Genomic DNA, 19107 nt, shown 5'->3' on the forward strand with positions numbered 1-19107 from the left:
CACTTTGTTCTCAGCACATTAGAGCACTCAGGAAGCATCTGGTGAGCCCCCAAATCGGCAGCTATAACACTGTAGGTGCAATAAATCCCAGTAGACCTGGGATATGGACAGCAGTCACCTCTGAGAAGAAGAGGATTATAACTCACTAATTCTTATGGGAAAACCATTAGCAGACCATTTGGCCCTATCACATTGATTGGGTGCACCATCAAAGGCACAGATGGGAGAAAGGCATGAGAGTAAATATGTAAGTAACCCTGCCATAAAGATAAACACCCAGGGCTCCTCATCACAGTTCAGCTTTTTTCCCCACCCGTCTGGTCTCTGCTGGGGAGAAGAGGCAGACTGTACAGCAGTTCATCATAAAACATTTTGTGCCGATTCTTGGGGGGACATTTTTTCTCTCAGAGTGGAAGTTTCAGAGATCCACCTGAGTGTCAGTGCAAAAGCTCCTGTTTAAGTTGACAAAACCTACTGATCATTGTTTATGAAACTATTAATGACAGACAGGGTGGCACATAAAACACTGTGACAAGTAGAGAAAGAAGTAGGTCTGATCGAGTGGAAAACTCTGAAGACCTTAACATTCTTTGATGTTGACATCTTCATGGTTTATTTTCCTGATCTGCATCCAAATAGCCTCCTGTGTTCAATTTTCTGTATTTCATTGAAGTTACATTGAGGTTCATTGATTTGGTTAGCAGCAGCCAGCATAATAAGTATATGGACTGTATCAGATAATCTATAGGGCTCCACAGATATTTTTTTAAAAATCCCTGTCTTATATCAACATATCTTTCTCAATTGTCATACTTCCCTGTTACAATTAAAATTTTTCCTTTGAAGTTGGACCTTACAACCAGTGTGGTAGTTAAGAGTCAAAAGCAAAACTACACTGTTTAGAATCCATTTACAGACTGTGACCTTGCATGAATTAGCTTCTCTATGCCAGTTTCTCCATCTGTAAAAGAGGGGACAATGATACCCCCTTCTCACACTGATACTAGGATTAAATGAGTAAAGTCCTTGGAATTTTGCCTGGGACAGTCAAGGCTCAATAAAAATGAGCTACAACAATTTTTAATCAAAATTCAGAGTCATGCAAGCACATGATTACATCTAATATAGTCTTCCAGATATGTTTAGCATCTGAAACAGACTAAAGACTTTATTTGAGACTGGACTTTGCTGCTGAAAGACCTTTGATTGCAACTATAAGCTATTAGAAAAGCACTGCCTGCCAAAGAATGCAGAATGTTTCCATATAACCCAAATCTCTTTTAGCACTAAAATTTTAATTTTTCCATTCTGTGAAAATATTTCTAAAATGCTTCAGGAATTTTCCTGCCTTCATACACATCACTTTCTGCCAACTACACCATCACAATGACTCAGCCTGTTTCTAGAACATTAACTATTGCCTTAAGTGCTATAAGAAGCCTCTCATGTGGTGCTAGGGATAAAGCATGTGCCTGCCAATGCAGGAGATGCAAGAGATGCGGGGTCAGGAAGATTCCCTGGAGTAGGGAATGGCCACTCACTTCAGTATTCTTGCCTGGGAAATCCCACAGACAGAGGAGCCTGGCAGGCAACAGCCCATGGGGTCACAAAGAGTCAGATACAACTGAGCACACACACACACACACACACACAAGTGCTACAAACAGTTAATAGGCCATTGTGCTAGTGGTCTTTTGTTTGCTTTTTTCATATCTTCCCTTTCATATTTTCTCTTTCCTCATTGTCAAACCATCATCTGTCAGTCAACTCAAGCTCTCTCCAGTGTCCTCCAATAGCAAACACTCCTCCTGTTTTATGTGAACTGGGAGAACATGCCATGCTAGAATTTTGTTTTAATAAACATAAGTTCTGTGTGATAGTTTCAAGGATTTTCCTGTAAACAAAGTGCAAGGAATCTCTGATAACTATTTTAAGAGCAATGAATGACTGTCATTAACATTTACTAAGGAATTGTTTTGTGCCAGATGGAACGCTGGGCATTTTACATTCTTTAATCTGTTTAATGGACACAATAACCCATTCTAAAGATGCCAAACACAAAGTTTCTGGAAGATAACAAGTAGCTGAAGAGTGCACAGTTAAAGAGGTGGTATGAAGCTGTGAGCCTGGTAGACTGGACTCCTGAGTCTGGTGGTTAGTAAGGTATCGCCGCAGCCCCACCCCACCTATCCATTCACACTTTTTCCCCCCAAGAAACCACAAGCTGGGTAATCTGCGGAGATCTGTGAGCTAAGTTCTTGAGTCTCCTCTTTGTAGGCAAGTTATTGTAAGAACATATGCCCTGCTCGTGCCCCACCCTGTACATTGTCCCTTTTATTTGACAGGACTAACTTTGAAGTGAAAGGGACGATGCCCCAGATAAGCATGGGAACACCTGTGGGCCATTGCCTGTGTGCGAAAGAGCCTCTGTCTCCTTAAACCAGTGTTGATTAATCACCAATCCAGTTGGTGCCTTCTGAGTTTTCTAGCAAATGCCTCTGAAAGTGGGAAATCGTCTTTTTCAAGTCACCCATCCTCTGTTACTGTGGTGAGGTTATTACAGTTCATCTGGCCAGGTTTCTGATTTCAGTAGCCTGGGTGGTGTCTGATGACAGGGGAATACTAACTTAGTCTGAATGCTGATGGTGGCGGTGACATCTTTCAAAGGTAGATTTCAACATTTCGGTTTCTAAATGTGGATTTCTTTTCAATTATAGTGACCCTAAATTTGCTCTTGATCTACCTCCTTAAACGGCAGGTGTTTTTTTTTTTTTTTTCCCTCCCTTTCACTTTTTCTAATTATTTGTTCAAATTGTGTAGTTGTTTTCCCTAGGTCTCCCACAAGCCTTGTGTAGGAAGGATTTAGGACTTGCATTTGTAGAACAGTGACACTGCGTCTTTTTCTCCTTTGGGTTAAGATGCTCCCCAAGTAGACAATCAAGCATTAAAGGCAGCCCAGGAAAATCATTTAATGTTCTAGCGCAGAAATCCAATTAAAACTTTCCTTTCTGGGTGACAACAATCTCATCAGGAAAACTGTGGACTAAAATCAGGATAAGCATCTGAGAGAAGGAATGCTAACAATGTAGATCTCTCAAAAAGTGATGGGATTGGCATATATACACTACTATTTCATGATGTGTGCTAAGCTGCTTCAGTCAGGTCCTACTCTTTGTGACCCTAGGGACTGTAGCCCGCCAGGCTCCTCTGTCCATAGGATTCTCCAGGCGAGAATACCAGAGTTGATTGCCATTTCCTACTCCAGGCGATCTTCCAGACCCAGGGATGGAACCCACCTCTCTTTTGTCTCCTGCATTGGCAGGCAGATTCTTTAGCCCATACACTATTAATCCACATAAAATAGATAACTAAAAAGGACCTACCTACTCTACAGCAAGGGAACTGTACTCAGTACACTGTAATGACCTATACGGGAAAAGAATCCAAAAAAGAGAATATATGTATATGCATGGGCTTCCCAGGTGGCACCAGTGGTAAAGAACCTGCCTGACAAGGCAGGAGACATAAGAGACGCAGGTTTGACCCCTGGGTTGGGGAGATCCCCTGGAGGAGGGCATGCCAACCCACGCGGGTATTCCTGCCTGGAGAGTCCCATGGACAGAGAAGCCGGTGGGGCGGGGGGTGGGGCGGCGCGTGCAGTCCATAGGGTTGCAGAGTTGGACACGATTGAAGCAACTTGGCATAGCACAGCATGTATATGTACAACTAATTCACTCTGCTGTATCGCAGAAGCTAGCACAACATTGTAAATCAACTATAGTCCAATAAAAATGAATTATTATGAAAAGGTCCCTATCAGCATGCCTCCATTCCCTTCCTTTTAATCTGTACTATAGCCCAGCTTTATCGTACAGTTTTCTGTCTTGAATGATAAGGTTCCCAAGAGCAAGGATGATGCTGAGGTCATCTCTGCCTATCTTTCCCACACTCCTCCCACACTAAACATCATTTCATTCTCATTGAAGGATTTACTGCACACCTGTGTCATGACAGACATTGTATTAGGCTCTAGAGACACAGTCTTGAACGTCTGCTGAGTTGACTCATGAAAACATGAAAAAGGCAAAGCCATTATCCAACTGACTGCAGGGTTATTTTCTTTCACTCTTTGGTGGCAACTTTTAATTAAATCTGAATAGGCAGTAAGTGATAGAAACCAAAATGACAGAAGGTGCACTGCCTCCGAGAAGTTCCAGCACGAGTCCTGCCTAGAAGAAGGCAAGGCTTCCATGCTGTGAGTGCCATGGTGCCCTGCTGGGAGGTGAGGGTGTGCTCAGCTTACCTTGCTAAGCCCTTCCTGGCATCCCATGACACAGATGCCTTCTCCTTCTGCATTAGGTACCCAGCCAACATTACTATGGAGCTTCCCAGGTGGCTCCGTGGTAAAGAATCTGCCTGTCAATGCAGGAGATGCGGGTTCAATCCCTGGGTTGGGATGATCCCTGGAGGAGGGAATGGCAACCCACTCCAGTATTCTTGCCTGGAGAATCACCATGGACAGAGGAGCTTGGTGGGCTACAGTCCATGGAGTCGCAAAGAGTTGGACATGACTGAGTGACTAAGCACACACACACACATACAAAATTATTAGTTCTTTATCTGAATGACCAAAGGGGCATTTAAATAACTCCCTTCCAAGGTGAACAGCAGTTTCCAGAATCTAGAACAACAGGCCTAAAATTAAATGGGCCCAGGTTAATGTTAAACGGCCCTGGGGCATCTGTGTAAGAGACACTAATTGCTTGCTATTTTAATAAACTGGTATTGGTTCTAATGAGTTATTTTAAAAAAGTAGAGCGTATATCAAGAGTGGAAGATGAGTTTAGGCTGAGGGGAGATGGTCACCTGGGGCTGCAGAGGAGGTGGAATTTTTAATAACCGGTGAGCAGTATCATCTTGTGGTTTAACGACACATTCTCGGCATTTTATAAATTTTGGAGTAACCCAAGGCCCTTGTTCCAGAATTTTCTTTTTAGTTATGAGACTGACAGGTTTATTCTGCTGAAAGTTCAGAAAGCTATAGGTCCCAGCAGACTGTTTTAAATACAAAGAGCTTACTGTACAGACTGGGGAAGGAAATGGCAACCCACTCCAGTATTCTTGCCTGAAGCATCCCATGGACAGAGGAGCCTGGCAGGCTACAGTCCATGAGGTCGCAAGAGTCGGACATGACTTAGCGACTAAACCACCACCTACAGATAGGGACCCATTCAAAAGCTCAAGCAATGCCTTTTAGTGATGACATTAGGAATCTCAGGCAACTAAAAAATACACTTTAGGGACCCTTGTGACCTTGACCAAATGCAAATAAATCAAAAAATCGAGAGGTCAGCACTGCTTAGGTGATTAAATCAGAAGCAGTTGACAAAGGTGCAATTTCAGGCTCTGCCTCTGGGCAAGGGTTATTAACTAGGAGTTAAAAATCCTAATAAAGGGGGCCCATAAAACCTCAGAAAATAGTATGTGGTATTTTGTGCATATTTTTCTGGAATATGGGTCCATGGCCTTCAGGATTCTCAAAGGATCCATTATTATTGAAACAGCATGAAGAACAACTTGTGTTTCCTTTCTTTCCTCCTTCCTTCTTTTTCTCCCTCCGTCCCCACTCCTTTTTAGTCTTTTTGTCTGTACTTTCTACTTAAACATCCTCAGCAAGACAAGTAGCTGATCTTCAACAAGTATCTTCTGTAGGAACCAAGACTTGCTCAGGGTGAATTCTGCACATACACATAGGGTTTTTAACCTTACATTAAGATATGATTATTCTTATGATGATTATTGAAACAAGGCTTCCCCTGGGCCTTAGCGGGGAAGAATCTGCCTGCAGTACAGGAGACACGGGTTCTATCCCTCGATCGGGAAGATCCCCTGGAGGATATGGCAGCGCACTCCAGCATTCTTGCTTGGAGAATCCCATGGACAGAGAAGCCTGGAGGACTGCAGTGCATATGGTCACAAAGAGTCAGACACGACTGAGTGACTGAGCAGGTGATTACTGAGACAAGGAAGGGCATGGGCAATCTTGAAGTAAAAGTGAAAGCGTCAGTCACTCAGTCGTGTTCGACTCTTTGTGACCCCGTGCATTGTAGTCTGCCAGGCTCCTCTGTCCTTGGGACTCTTCAGGCAAGAATACTGGAGTGGGTTGCCGTGCCCTCCACCAGGGGATCTTCCCAAACCAGGGATCAAACCCAAGTCTCCCACATTACAGGCAGATTCTTTACCATCTGAGCCACCAGGGAAGGCCAAGGATAATCTTAACGGCCATTTAACTTAGTTTGTTCTTGCTGCACCACACTCGTGTCTTGTTTCACTGTTTATTTGTATAGTCACCACTATAAAATGTTTTGAGAATGAGGTGGGGATCGGGGGAGGTGCTGCTGCTGCTGCTAAGTCGTTTCAGTTGTGTCCGACCCTGTGCGACCCCATAGACGGCAGCCCATCAGGCTCCGCTGTCCCTGATTCTCCAGGCAAGAACACTGGTGTGGGTTGCCATTTCCTTCTCCAATGCATGAAAGGGAAAAGTGAAAGTGAAGTTGCTCAGTCCTGTACGACTCGTAGTGACCCCATGGACTGCAGCCCACCAGGCTCCTCCATTCATGGGATTTTCCAGGCAAGAGTACTGGAGTGAGGTGCCATTGCCTTCTCTGTCGGGGGAGGTGGTAGGTGGTGAATTAACAGAAATGAAATAACTTCAGGTTGCATTCAAATCCTACAATATCTTCACAATAAAAATCTATTTTTTCTTTGCAACCCCCGAAGCTGACACTCTTTCCTGCAGCATTTTACATTCTCAATGCCATAGCCTACCTTTGCTGTTGAGGTCAACCAATGTCGACTGTGCCCTCGATACACACCGGACCCTGTGTGCTAGGAATACAAAAAGAGGATGACAGGGCTTCTGCTCTTAAACTCACATCCTGTATGCCGTAGAAGCAGAATCTATTGGTGACTGCTCCCAACTGGCTAAAAGAAAATTGAGAACATTTCTCCAAGGAAGATACAGGAACAGCCAATACGCACATGAAAAGGTGCTCGTCATCTTTAGTCATCAGGGAAATGGAAATCAAAAGCACAATGAAATACTGCTTCACAGTCACTAGAGTAAATGTAACCAAAAGACAATAACAACTGTTGATAAGGATGTTGAGAAACTGAAACCCTTAGACATTGCTGGTGGTATGTAAAGTAGTACAGCCATTAGGGAAAAAAGTTTGGCAGTTCCTCAAAGGGTTAAACGTAGAGTTACCATATGACTTAGAAATTTCAGTCTTAGGTATACACCCAAGAGAACTGAAAGTCTGTACGAAAACTTGTATGTGACTGTTCATGGCACCATTATTCACAATAGGTCAAAAGTGGAAGCAACCCAAATGTCCATCAGCTGTGAACGGATAAGCAAAGTGTGGTGTGACACCACACTAAGCCAAGATGTTAAAAATAGAAGAAGCTGGAGGTAGTGGTATGAGATATGAGATTTGGTAGGGGATATGAGAACCCTGTACTGGGTGCTCAATTTTTCTGTACACCCAAAATTGCTCACTAAAAGTCTACTTTGAAAAGTGGTATATTCATACAATAGAATATTACTGAGCCATAAAAAGAATGACGGGCTAGTGCATGAACCTTGAAAACATCATGCTAAGCAAAAGAAGCCAAACACAAAAGGCCATAGATTGTACGATGCCATTATACGTGATGTCCAGAACAGGCAGATCAGACTAAGGGCATGTAAGTGGTTGCCAGGGGCTGGGAGAAAGGAAGAGTGGACAGTGATGTCTCATGGGTATGGGGCTTCTTTGGAGGGATATAAAAATGCCCTGAAATTGGACAGTGGTGATGTTTGTACAATCTTTTGAATAGACTAAATACCATGGAAATGTACACTTTAAAGGGGTGAATTTTATAGTATGTGAATTATACCTTAATTTTTTAAAAGGAGAGCTGAGCTGGGGAAGAGAGGAAGGACATTCTAGTTTCTGAATACACAAGGTAATGGTTTATTTCTTGACTATAATTACATTCGGACACAACTTAGCGACTCAATAACAACAATACAATAATTACATGACATTCTTGAACACACTGTCTCTGTCTTAAGTATATAAAAGAGCATAAAAAGCATAAAAAGGGGTACCCAACACCTCTTTTATAATATCCATCTTTCTCCTATGCTGTCTTCTCCACTGTGTATCATTTTCTTTTTTTCATATTATACCGAAGCAAAAGACAACAAATTCATCTTGACTGACATTTACCAGGAACCAATAGGAAATAAAGGATTTCTTCCTCACACAGTTTAAATTTTGCTCTCAGACTAAAAGACATTTTCCCTGATTGACCAAAAGTAAGATGAAGAATAATTCATTAAGATATGCTTTGCATATCAATTATTCACAAAGAACAAAAGCGGAGAGAGATGGAAGTGGATGTTGGACCTTCCAACGGAAGCAGACAAGGACCAAGCTTTGGCTCCATTGGAATAAAGCCACTTACAGCTCTTTGCACAATAATGTCATCACCAAGCAAAAATCAGAAGACAAATGTAAGGAATGGAACTCATGCAAGCCATTAATCTGTCTTTTCAGGCTCATTAATATGTATAGCACAACTGGTGATATTGAAGAAAATAAGGCAACACAGGGGTTGTCTCTCAATGCCAATATTCAGGTCCTTTTACTTGCAAGTTACAGCTTTAGTTTCACTAAAACTGCTCATACACTGTATATATTTTTGAGATGTAAAATACTTATTGTTATATTGCAAATTCTGAGAACTGTTCTGATGTTCATGGCATCTCATTCACTGTAATAATGATCTCCATTTCATCTCAAAGCTTTTACCATTTTGTCATTATTGAACATTCTATATATATACATATACACACATAGCAGCATACTCATATTTCAGTCTTAAAAAAGCAAATAAAATAGCTAGGTTAGCAAGCACTCCCAGCCTTACAGATCTGCCTCAAGATAATCTGTTCTTTTCTCAATCTGTGCGTACTTTAGATGGTACCGAGTAATTTCTTAGTATAATTTATGCTAGACTTAATTATATAGTTTAAATGTCTGTTAGACCATTCAGTTAACATTTCTTCAAATTTCCTCCCTTTTTAACATGTCTTTAACATATGTCACTATGCATTCTCAATTAACAACTAGTATAGAAAATATTCCACTCTCCGCTCTACCCCTTTCTTATAAAAAAACAGAGAGAGATTTCTGGGTACTAGGTACTGAATTAGTGTTCCTCATCCTGATATCCAGGGGCTTCATTTCAAATTTCACTTGAAATCACTCCAGTCGTATTGCTCTGATAAGAACATGAAGAGTAAGGCCACTTACCTGGCTTTACAAGGCCTGACTTCGGTTCCTTCTTGTGTCGTGCTGATTGGAGGCTTCCCTCACCAACCATTCCAATTATGCATTTCTTTCTGGTAAAGTCTTCATCACTTCCAGGGCAAAAGCCAATGGGGCTGTTCCCAGCATCCGAGGGCGTCTTCACAGGCGATACTGACTGGCTACTAGGGCAGCCTGTGTCATCTGGAAGACAGGAATCGACGAGTGTTTAATGAGGAGGAGGAAATCAATGATGGTGCAGGGGAGCCAGGCAGTGAGCCGTGCCCACGCGCGCTCACACGCACGTACTCTGCTCAGGAGGCGCAGGCTGACTCCTGTGGACGACTTGCCTTTTATTTTCCATATTCTGGCCAATCACGTTAACAAAGGAAATATCAACGATCAAAGAATAGATTCTAAGGCAAAACCCTGTAAGACTTTTGGATCACAAATATTTCTGTACCATTCCTGTTGTCCAAACCTAAATTATGCCTATCTGTTTTAAGGCTTTAGGTAGTATACTTCTGGTTCATATTCATCCACAGATTTCTGATGTGGTTAGTAATAAAACATTTGTCAGAGCAATTCAGAATTATTGATATGAATTCTTCAGGGTTGTCTGTATTAGGAAAAAGTTGCTTGAATGTTATTGACCACACCCAGATTTCAATTACTGGACCCATCAGTTGGTTGCCAGAGTTTGAAAGAGAAGACAGCTGACTTCAGGAGTTCAAGGAAGCAGAAGACAGTGATCCTGTTTTGTCGTTGAATGCACCTATCCAAACCAAAAGGACATCAATCAGATATTTTGCTGTCTGGGGTAAATGGGTAAAATAAAAATAATATTCAAATTAGAAATGTTCCCTTAACTTTCAAGCTATATATTAACTACCATAGTTCTTATTGTACGTTAATATGCATAGTATGCAGTGACCTTGTAAATGCTTATTAAGCAAACAAGAAAGCTACATTGCTGATTCCTTTAAGTTATTTCCATATCTACTAAATGCTTATAATGGTTGATTAATTCATTTACCCTGTGTTGAGGAGAAGTGTATGGAATGTAAAGCCAATCAGCATTACTTAAAAGTATGTCCACTCAAAATAATCAATTAGTGGTAAATTTTCATTGCTGAAAAATTCTTTATTATATGGAAATATTTTGACAGCAGAGCTATTTTAGTAACTAAGTAGGCAAAAAATGAATAATACTAATGAAGACTACTAAATGAATTTGGTACTAATAACTTTTAGGACTATTATACTTTTATAAATATTAAAGGAACTAAAATAATTTGCCATCTATCAAAGGCTATCATAAAACTTCATGGCTTGAATGAAGACAGAAGCAGAACTAGGCCTGAATAAAATATACTGGTTGCCTGAATTAACATGACTAGAGAATCCATCTAAAAAGTAAGTGCCATTGTTTCATTTTTGGCCTTTATTTCAATTTTTGTTATGAAATATCCCAGCTTCTAGAACAAAGTGAACTTGGCATTAGTAAAATGATGCATCCTTTTAGACTTCTGGACATAATAGTCTATATTGGATCTCAGTGGTCCACTTCTGGAAGTAAATGGTTTTTAGTGCACAGATCATACCTTCTGTCTTTGCTGCTCTGTTCAATGTGCTATGTTCTTCTTGAACTGAAGAAACTGTGGCTCTGAATCACAAAGTGGTGAGAATCCTCTTGGCTGCTACAGCTCAGCTATTTCACTATTGTCCCTGGCTTCTTACTTTTGCCTGTCCCATGCTTCAATCCAAAGAAATCTGAGCTCCTTTCTTAAGGTGCAAAGACAGATTTCAGTACTTTTTCAAGGCTCAAGAAGTCTGCCCATGGCCTCAAAAGAGCCTAGTTCCTGATTCCTATCCCAAAGCAGATAAACCCAAATGAATGAAGTCTAATCATCCAAAATTACCTGTTGTCTTTAAAAGTATTTCCTTATGAGTCAGTTCCATAAGTAACTTCTTTTGAAAGAGAGATGGCCCAAATTAACAAAAAGTCATGCTTCAGATTCTCTACCCTCGAAAGCAATTTTTCTTGACACCTCTGACTCCAAGGGACAAAATTAAACAATTTCCAGTATTGAGAAACACTGTCAAAACTGTAATTTAAATAGACAGAAAACAAACGTGCTTTGTTTGGCTCTACTACCATTTAGCCAGAGTTAAGAAGGAATGTGTGCATGCCACGTTTTCAGTACTAGTCATTTCAAGGACTACAAGTCTGATTAAAAATTGGGGACCAAAATTATTCAGAACGGTAGCAGTTTACAGAAGGCAGTAGCAATTTTTCACCTGGCATGTATGTCTCACCTGTCATCAAAATTTACAGCCATTATCTCCAGGGCAGGGATTGAGAAGATGAATACTTAAATAAATCTTTAACTTCAGGTACCTCATACAGCATTTGAATCACCACCTAGTAAACTAGTATTTGTTTATCATCTCTTAACTGTCTGGCATTACACTTCATTTTGAGGGGGAAATGATGGGAATATGAGACATCATCTTTCATTAGTTAAACAAATATATATCGAGTCTTGGCACTGAGTCAGCCATAGGAATGTACCCAGCCCCCATACTGATGGAGCTTATAAGCAAGTAAAGGGAGTTGGTAAATATCACTCCCAGTGCACAGTTCTTGTAAACTGATAAGCCTGTTAAGGCACATCCATACCTCAGAAAAACTGAGTTATGAGAGAAGCTTGGGGTATTTGCCTGTCTAATGGAACACTGACAAAGGAATCTAGTTTTGAAAGGGCGGGGCTATGAATTTTCCTACTGCAGAGACTACATTTTAAGTTATGCAAACTAAGACCTGAGCAAAAACAACAGAAATTCAGTACCAGAGTGTCGACTGGTTAACTGTGGCACCTGAGGTGTTTTCCTCTGCACAGCACTGAAGAAGTGGTTTTTTTTTTTTTTTCAACAGGTCTTGTTTAGGACCCTTTCTTCCCTCCCCTTCCCAATCCTTCCTCTTCCTCTCTTCCTGTTTAACTTCATGATCATAGCTGGAAGCAGACCACCAGTCCAGATGAAGATAATATTCCTTTACAAAATTCTATGTAAAACAGTCTTAGTTCACATTTATTCCAAGATTCTAAGAACAGTCAAATTGATGTTCTTTGGTTGTTCAAGTCTAATCTCACTACGTGCCAAACTACATGTAGATACAGCACATAATAGATTTATTTATTAAACCTGCTTCAGTGAAATACTTCATGCCTTCTGTTCCCTGCTGCTATTTTGACTGTTAAATCTGTCTTGTAGAATTACAGCTCTCATTACTTATGTTAGTATAAAGGAATTATCAGTGGCAGAAATTTCTAAGAGGATACCATGAAGAAGCTGTTTCCGAGCAGGAAATGGCAGAAATCCTGAATGATTTACCCAGAAAAGTGTGGGTTGTTTTAAATTTCCAGAATGTCTGAGAAATGCAAGAACATTTCAACTTGGTTTTAAGGAAAACTTTGCTCCAAGGCTTTAGAAAGAGAGTGGAGGAGATTGTCACTTCTACTGCAAAGGGGTTTTTCTCTTAAAATACGCTTAAACACATACCCACACCAGCTCTTACACAGTTGAGCTTTTTTACGTTTCTTTCTCATGGTATTATTCATGGTAAGTATAATTTCATTTTAAGAATATACATGAAATAGGAGCATGTTCCATGTTTTATAGTGTGACCCATTTGAGATGATTTCCTTCTGGGGTCAACAATTTAAAATTCCACTTACATGAGTCCAGGATGGCCCCAGGTGGATCTCAGGGTAAAGCGACCCTCATCAAGGCCAAATGATTACCATTTGCAGTGAAGGAGACTAATTTACATGCCCCTTTCACTTATTTTTGCTGCTGTGGTTGTATCCCTAAGTTGTATCCAACTCTTTGCGACCCCATGAACTGCAGCACACCAGGCTTCCCTGTCCTCTGCTATCTCCTGGAGTTGGCTCAGATTCATGTCCATCGAGTTGGTGATGTTGTCTAACCATCTCCACCCCTGCCGTCACTTCTCTTTTTGTCTTCAATCTTTCCCAGCATCAGGGTCTTTTCCAATGAGTTGGTTCTTCACTTCAGGTGGCCAAAGTACTGAAACTTCAGGTTCAGCATCAGTTCTTCCAATGAGTATTTACTTTTATTTATACTGAAGAATAAGTCCTTTCATTGATTTGTTCCTGTTCATTTTCTTTGAATATGTCAACCCACAGGATTAAGGACAATAGAAAAATATTTACAGATCTAGGAACCTCCAGAAGTTGTGGCCCACCTCAAGCACTGTAAGAAATATACTACTAACTCGCTTCCAAATTGATTTTAAGGGAAAAAAATTTAAGGTTGATAAAGACAGAGGGGAGAAACAAATATCTAATGTAGTTTTGGAGCTTGGAGGTTGTTAAAAAATGATTTTTTAATCTATTTTCTTCTCTCTTTATATTATAAGCTCGTTGAGAATATGGGATACAGCTAAAAATTGCACAACTACTCTACTTACAATTCCAAAAAAAGTATGTAAAAGCACCTTTTAAAATAATTTGTATATTATTTTAAATGTACTAAAGAAACTTGTGAAGTTAAAGAAAATGTTCTGTTGGGTTTTTAAATTATAAAAGTAATACTCTTTAATGCAGAACACCTAGAGTACAGAAAAGTACAAAGAAGTAAAAAAATATAAAAAGATAATAGTTTCTTAGAACTGTAGTGCCAACAAGAAATATTTAACTATTTGGTATAGTTCTTACTGATTTTTTATGCATATTATTTACTTGCTTGCTTGTTTTCTGTTTTTTTAAACTTTCAACATACATGACAGTTTCTTTACTCTGTTATTGAAAATTTTTCCCTGGAATTTGTTAGGTTAGACAGAAAGAAGCTGTTAAAACTAGTAGGAACGAAACCAAAGGGGTCCCACTGGCCAAAGATGGAATAATTTGAGTGTCAGAAATAATAATACATGCAAATGACTGATAATCATTGGATATACTTTAAAAATCTATGAGTTCATAATCTTACAAAATAAACCAAAAAAAAAAAAAAAAAGAAAGGCCATCTCAACACCCCCAAAATCCCAACCCACTGAAATCACTGGAAGTGACCAAGGGGCCAATTTTTTTTATTGAAATTTGACAATTAAAACGAAACAAAAAAAATCCTGATTGTAAAAGCTGTTACTGGACAATCTGTATTTTAGAATACCTTAAATCACTCACTGATATTGGAAAGTTTTTTCTTACAGAAGCATTCTGGTTAATGAAAGTAAGATGGAATAATAGAAAGTTACTATGGTTGACCCTTGAACACATGGGCGGTTGGTGGTTGGGGGTGCTGACCCCATGCAGTAGAAAACCCAAGTAAAATGCAGCAGTTGATCCATCGTATGCAGTTCTACATTCAAGGATTCAACAAACCTTAGCTCATAGTATATATTTATTTTAAAAAGTCTGAGTATAAGTGGGCTTATGCAGTTCAAACCCATGTTGCACAAGGGTCAACTTTGTAATTATTTCTAATGGGATAACAGATTTAGGCAACAAACACAATGGATGAAACCATTAGCCAAAAGGCTGACGGAGAGTCTGTAGTAGTAGAAGGATCAGGCCTTACCCATTTGTACCCACTGAGAATCCTTAGCATGACTGACTGGGGCAAAGGCCATTAGGTACCTTCTGATGGGCTATGAGATGAAGCACACAGCATTCCCCATGAAGTATTCTTGCCACAAAAAAAAAAAACTGCCCCTAAATCTAATCAAGCTTTAAAGCTAATGTCCACCACACAATATGGAGAACAGGAATGAGTTAAATCAGGGGATGGCAAACTGCAGCCTGAAGGCCAAATCCTGTTCGCTGCCTGCTTTTGTAAATCAAATGTTACTGGAAAACAGCCCAATCCTTTACATGATGTGGGCTGTGGCTTTCAAGCACAAAAGCAGAGGTGAATAATTACAACAGAGATCATCTGGCCAGCAAAGCTGGAATTATTTACTATCTGGTCCTTTTCAGAAAAGTTTGTTGGCCTCTGGTTTAAATAATACCATGAGGAAGGAAACAGACACTTTTGAGATGACTGGGGCTAGTTCAGTGTTCTCGATAGTACCAAGGAATTATGTTAATTGTGTTAGTAATGAAAATGGCACTAATTTTTGCAAGAAAATGTTCATTTTTTAAAGAAATGAGTACTAAGGTATGGACATGAAATGGCATGATATCTGGATATAAGCTTTAAAATGCTTCAGCAAAGTAAAAAAGAGAGAAAGAGATAGATGCAGCAAATATGACAACATCTTGCTATTACTTAATCTTGATAGAATGGACAAGCAGCATATTAGGGTTTACTATAGTAGTCATCTTTCTTTGGGTATGTTTTTAAAAGTTTCAAAGTATTTTATTTAATTTCTCAAAAATATTATTTTTAAATGAGTAACTGTTTAAAATAGGAACACAGTATTTCCAAAAATCAATTCCTTCTTGCAGGGTTTTTTAGGTTGTTTCCAATTTTCTATTACTGAAATTGCTTTAATAACACATTTTACAGATAAATCTCTGGTCACATTTTTTACTACCTCATAGAATGTATCTCTGAAAGTAAAATTACTAACACTTCTGAGAAATTTCAGGCAATTTATATTCCTATTATTATCATATGAGACTACCCTACTTATTAAATTCATGCTAGTAATGAATACTAGTTTGCATTTTTGCCAAGTTAATATGAAAAATTTATTTCTGATGTTTTAGCTTGCATGTATTTAATTATCAGTGAGGCTTAATGTCTTTCATATGTTCGCTGGTCTTTTTTTAACTTATCCTCTGGACTGTGCATGTTTTTGACAATTTTTCTACTAAGGTGTTAAGGAATTCTTATTGATCTGTAAGAAATTCTTACATATGGAAGGCACAGTCCTTCAGCATAGTTCACCAAATTTACTGTTGGCTTTTAATTTAAAATGTTTTTGACAACCAACCTTTTCTATTTCTAGTTGTCAAATCTCTCCATATTTTCCTTTGTGATTTCTTTCAATGCTTTAGTGCTTAGAATCAATTAAATATTTCCTATGCTTTCTTCCCCTGGAGAAGGGAAAGGCTACCCACTCCAGTATTCTGGCCTAGAGAATTCCATGGACTGTAGTCCACAGGGTCACAAAGAATCAGACTTTCACTTTCATACTTTCTTCTAGATCGTTATAATTTCAGTTTTCACGTATATTAAATCCATCTGCAATTCATTTTAAAATGCAGTGTAAGGTTAGATGCTAACTGTTATTGTTTTCTTAATTTTTAGGAAATCGATCCTTTCCATATTACTTGTTAATGCTTTTCTGGTGAAAATTTGAAAGCAATGAATATTTTCTGCAAAGTGAATATATATATATATATATGTGTGTATATGTGTGTGTGTGTGTGTATGCGTGTGTGTGTGTGCTATATTATGTCCAACTCTTTGAGACCCTATGGACTGTAGCCTACCAGGCTCCTTTGTCTATGGGATTCCCCAGGCAAGAATGAGTTGCCATGCTCTCCTCTAGGGGATCTGCATCTGGGTTCAAACCTGCATCTGTCTCCGGCATCGGCAGGCAGGTTCTTTACCACTAGCACCATCTGGTAAGCCTCTATACATATATATGTGCTGTGCTGTGCTTAGTTGCTCAGTCATGTCCAACTCTTTGCCACTCCCTGGACTGTAACCCATCAAGATCCTTTGTCCATGAGGATTCTCCAGGCAAGAATACTGAAGTGGATTGCCCTGCCCTCGTCCAGGGGATCTTCCAAACCCAGCAATCGAACCCAGGGTGCCCACACTGCAGGCAGATTCTTTACTGTCTAAGCCACCAGGGAAGCCCATGAATACTGGAGTAGGTAGGCAATCCCTTCTCCAGGGGATCTTCCTGACTCAGAAATCAAACCTGGATTTTCTGCATTGCAGGCAGATTCCTTACCAGCTGAGCTACCAGGGAAGCCCACATATACATACATATATATATATATATATACATATATATATACATACACACATTTATATACACACAATATATATATGTATATATATATTTAACCCATGTTTAAAAATATTAGGATTGCCCAAGTGTGTGTATATTTATTGATATTTAAGTGCCTAAATATCACCTTAAATACTCTTCCAGATGTTCAAGCTGGTTTTAGAAAAGGCAGAGGAACCAGAGATCAAATTGCCAACATCCGCAGGATCACTGAAAAAGCAAGAGAGTTCCAGAAAAACATCAATTTCTGCTTTATTGACCATGCTAAAGCCTCTGACTGTGTGGATCACAATAAACTGTGGAAAATTCTCAAAGAGATTGGGATACCAGACCACCTGATCTGCCTCTTAAGAAACCTATATGCAGGTCAGGAAGCAACAGTTAGAACTGGACATGGAACAACAGACTGGTTCCAAATAGGAAAAGGAGTACATCAAGGCTGTATATTGTCACTCTGCTTATTTAACTTATATGCAGAGTACATCATGAGAAACGCTGGGCTGGAAGAAGCACAAGCTGGAATCAAGACTGCCGAGAGAAATATCAATAACCTCAGATATGCAGATGACACCACCCTTATGGCAGAAAGTGAAGAGGAACTAAAAAGCCTCTTGATGAAACTGAAAGTGGAGAGTGAAAAAGTTGGCTTAAAGCTCAACATTCAGAAAATGAAGATCATGGCATCTGGTCCCATCACTTCATGGGAAATAGATGGGGAAACAGTGGAAACAGTATCAGACTTTATTTTTGGGGGCTCCAAAATCACTGCAGATGGTGCCTGCAGCCATGAAATCAAAAGACGCTTACTCCTTGGAAGGAAAGTTTTGACCAACCTAGATAGCATATTCAAAAGCAGAGACATTACTTTGGCAACAAAGGTCCGTCTAGTCAAGGCTATGGTTTATCCAGTGGTCATGTATGGATGTGAGAGTTGGACTGTGAAGAAGGCTGAGCGCAGAAGAATTGATGCTTTTGAACTGTAGTATTGGAGAAGACTCTTGAGAGTCCCTTGGACTGCAAGGAGATCCAACCAGTCCACCCTGAAGGAGATCAGCCCTGGGATTTCTTTGGAAGGAATGATGCCAAAGCTGAAGCTCCAGTACTTTGGCCACCTCATGCGAAGAGTTGACTCATTGGAAAAGACTCTGATGCTGGGAGGGATTGGGGGCAGGAGGAGAAGGGGATGACCGAGGATGAGATGGCTGGATGGCATCATGGACTCGATGGACGTGAGTCTGAGTCAACTCTGTGAGTTGGTGATGGACAGGGAGCCCTGGTGTGCTGCGATTCATGGGGTTGCAAAGAGTCGGACGTGACTAAGTGACTGAACTGAACTGAACTGAAGGTGCCTAACAACCAGTGCTATCCAACACATTTGGTGACAATTATGATGACCAAATCCCATGGACGGAGGAGCCTGGTAGGCTGCAGTCCATGGGGTCGCTAGGAGTCGGACACGACTGAGCGACTTCACTTTCACTTTTCCCTTTCATGCATTGGAGAAGGAAATGGTAACCCACTCCAGTGCTCTTGCCTGGAGAATCCCAGGGACAGGGGAGCCTGGTCGGCTGCCATCTATGGGGTCACACAGAGTCGGACACGACTGAAGTGACTTAGCAGCAGTAGCAGCAACATGATAACCAAGTCCCAACTTCAACTTCTTTGTAATCTAAAGATTACTGATAAAATATTTCTTCAAAGTCCAAGAAACATCTCTAAAACTTCTGGTTCATTTTTGAATTTAGATATCAG

General features: G+C 40.0%; 1 protein-coding gene across 4 annotated transcripts in view; it reads right to left on the bottom strand.

Annotated features, from left to right (window-relative positions):
- LOC120860675 (syntabulin-like) overlaps positions 1–19107 on the bottom strand; it is an 87686-nt gene that overhangs the window by 47476 nt on the left and 21103 nt on the right. For 2 of the 4 annotated variants that reach the window (XM_040236423.1, XM_040236422.1), the window contains exons 4-5: positions 9366–9563; positions 6829–6888 (exon numbers count right to left, since the gene is read on the bottom strand). In XM_040236423.1, the coding sequence (XP_040092357.1) occupies positions 6829–6888; positions 9366–9563 (258 nt within the window). The remainder of the gene's footprint in view (positions 1–6828; positions 6889–9365; positions 9564–19107) is intronic. The other 2 variants (XM_040236425.1, XM_040236424.1) reach the window with 1 other exon arrangement.

This window comes from Oryx dammah, unplaced genomic scaffold (assembly GCF_014754425.2).
Source record: "Oryx dammah isolate SB20612 unplaced genomic scaffold, SCBI_Odam_1.1 HiC_scaffold_11163, whole genome shotgun sequence".
Taxonomy (NCBI): Eukaryota; Metazoa; Chordata; class Mammalia; order Artiodactyla; family Bovidae; genus Oryx; species Oryx dammah.